Source organism: Micromys minutus (assembly GCF_963924665.1).
Source record: "Micromys minutus genome assembly, chromosome: 17".
NCBI lineage: Eukaryota > Metazoa > Chordata > Mammalia > Rodentia > Muridae > Micromys > Micromys minutus.
The window spans coordinates 19,598,492-19,601,245 of NC_137952.1; the positions used below are offsets into that span (position 1 = coordinate 19,598,492).

At 32.4% G+C, this 2,754-nt stretch overlaps 1 protein-coding gene across 1 annotated transcript; it reads left to right on the forward strand.

Moving 5' to 3' along the window:
* Positions 1 to 1,525: 1,525 nt before the first annotated feature.
* LOC308431568 (olfactory receptor 4F15-like) lies at positions 1,526 to 2,464 on the forward strand (the record flags this gene model as incomplete). The annotated part of the gene is made up of 1 exon (XM_080931089.1): positions 1,526 to 2,464. The coding sequence occupies one exon, from the start codon at positions 1,526 to 1,528 to the stop codon at positions 2,462 to 2,464; it is 939 nt and encodes a 312-aa protein (XP_080787215.1).
* Positions 2,465 to 2,754: the final 290 nt, after the last annotated feature.

The window sequence follows — 2,754 nt, forward strand, 5'->3', positions numbered from 1 at the left end:
AGCATTGAAAAATATTTTTCAAATACTTCTAAAAGCGTATGAGTAGAATTTTTGACAATAATCTCTAAGAATACATTACACGATCAGTTCATAAATTTTAGCAAGTATAGGAGGGAAAAGTTTTAAATGGCCACATTAATAATAACATCAATTTATGGTGATTGTCTCTATTGAAATGATATCATAAATAGTTAATGCAAGTGTTCACATTTAGTTTCATAAAATTGTAAAGTACTCAGTAGAAAAATATCATATGTTCTAAAGTTTCTTCCATTTACTCAAAACATAAATGGATAATATCAAAGATTCACATAAGACCCAAGCAAAGACAAACATTTATGTAAATATTCATTAACAAATTTCACTTCTTCTGAAATAATGTCATTAATGAAACAAGCATGTTTGGTTTGTCAAAAGTTAAATACTAACATACTTTATACTCAGTTTTAAAACTACTTATCTATTTTGGAAAAAGTGAATTATGTATAGAAATAATCAATAATATAAGCAAACTTTAAGAGAAATGCAGAACTGTAGATGACAGTATAAAGTCATACACTTTAACTGTAGTTAAGATGAATACAATTTAAACCTGTAATCAACATACTTTGTTGATATTAACTGAAAAATACCATAAGCTAATTGCTACACCTAATATTCATAGTTTCCACTGCTACTGTTTCTAGTAACAGCTTCCTTTAAAGAGAATTAAAACCAGGAGAAGCACATAATGAATTATGTTTCTAATGCAGTTTTAGGAAATTTTCTGGATAAATCTTAGTCACAGATGAATGGACTATATTTTCTAAGAAAGAAAAAAATTGAGAATTTTTTATATCTATTTTGCATACTACCAGAATGAATTTACAAATGATCTGTTATGTTATTCCCTTACATTCTTCCATTGTTTTCTTTCTATTATAACTGCCAATCATTTTATTTGTGATAGCAGGAATATATTCTTTAATTTCTATGGAATAAGCAAGGACTTAATTCTTAGAATATACAAAACTTCATCAGAATTAGAAATTTACTATCTATTTCTTGCTGTTTTAGTTACTTTATTCTTCTGGGTATTTCTGTATAATTTTCTTCCTTCAGATAGATCTTACCTAATATTATTCACACTTTAGATCTTATTGTAAATATATTTCAAAGTGGTGTGTGCTATAAGTTTATGTACCACCAGCACATGATTTCTATTCACACAAGTAACATATAATAAACAACATTATATTTGATATTTAATGTCTCACTTCACATCTAGAGAGAACATTGAATGAAGATTCTGTGTTTATTGCATATGTCATTATGCTGGCACAGATTAACTTGTAATAGAGTTTTCCAAGCTACCTCGCAGTTATGGGACACATGTTAAATTAATGGCCAATCTCAATGTTTCCCAAGGGCTTTGCTAAATGAGAATTAAGATTTTTCAGTATTGTCCTACTTCTTGGGAACATGTAGTTTATTCCTTTTTAATTTTTATTTTTGCTGTTTATTACAGGAAATATAATCAAGGTTAATGAATGAAATAAATTACACTGAGGTGTCTGAATTTGTGTTTCTGGGACTTTCAACCTCTATACAAATACAGCATTTCTTTCTTGCCTTCTCTGTGGTATTTTATGTATCCATTGTGCTTGGCAATACCCTTGTTATCTTTACACTAGCCTTTGACCCACATTTACATTCACCTATGTATTTTCTTTTGGGAAACCTCTCTTTTATTGATTTATGTCTTTCTACCTTAACTGTACCTAAGATGATTGCTGACCTGTCCTCTGGATACAGTACGATCTCATTCCAGGGTTGTGTCTTCCAGATATTTATCCTTCATGTCCTGGGGGCATCTGAGATGATATTGCTGGTAGCTATGGCTTGGGACAGATATGTGGCCATATGCAAACCCCTCCACTATTTAACCATCATGAGTCCTCGGATGTGCCTTTTGCTTCTAGCTGGGGCTTGGATTATTGGCTTTTTACATTCAGTGGCCCAATTAGTATTTGTAGTCCATTTGAGATTTTGTGGTCCTAATAAGATAGATAGTTTTTACTGTGATCTTCCTAGGTTTATCAAACTGGCCTGCACAGACAACTACAGAATGGAGTTCATAGTTGCTGCCAATAGTGGCATCATTTCTATTGGTACCTTCTTCTTATTGATAATCTCCTACATTGTTATCCTGTTCACGGTAAGAAAACATTCTTCAGGAGATTTGTCCAAGGCCCTCTCAACACTTTCTGCCCACATCTCCGTTGTGGTTTTGTTCTTTGGACCATGCATCTTTGTGTACATGTGGCCATTTCCTACTGTGCCAGTGGATAAGTTTCTTGCCATTCTGGATTTCATGATCACACCCATCTTGAACCCTGCCATTTACACACTGAGGAACAAAGACATGAAAGTGGCAATGAGGAAACTGAGTGAACAGTTCCTGAGTTTTAGGAAAATGTCCTGAATAAGCCTGAAAGTATTTGACTTAGAATGTGTTCCATACACTCAAGTGTGTAACATCCTGATATAACTGTGTTTTTCTTTGTATGTCTGGTTATTTAAGTGAATGCAATCCCCTCAAGACTTATGCATGATGTTGTAAAATAGGTCAAAAGAATCCCATTTTATAGAAATCGACTATGTATAAAACTTAACTTATCTTTTCTTATGGATCTCTGCTTTGCCACTGTTTTGTTTATTCTATTCATTGCATGCATACAGTGACTGTGATTGACAGAGATCTTTTGGAATTGT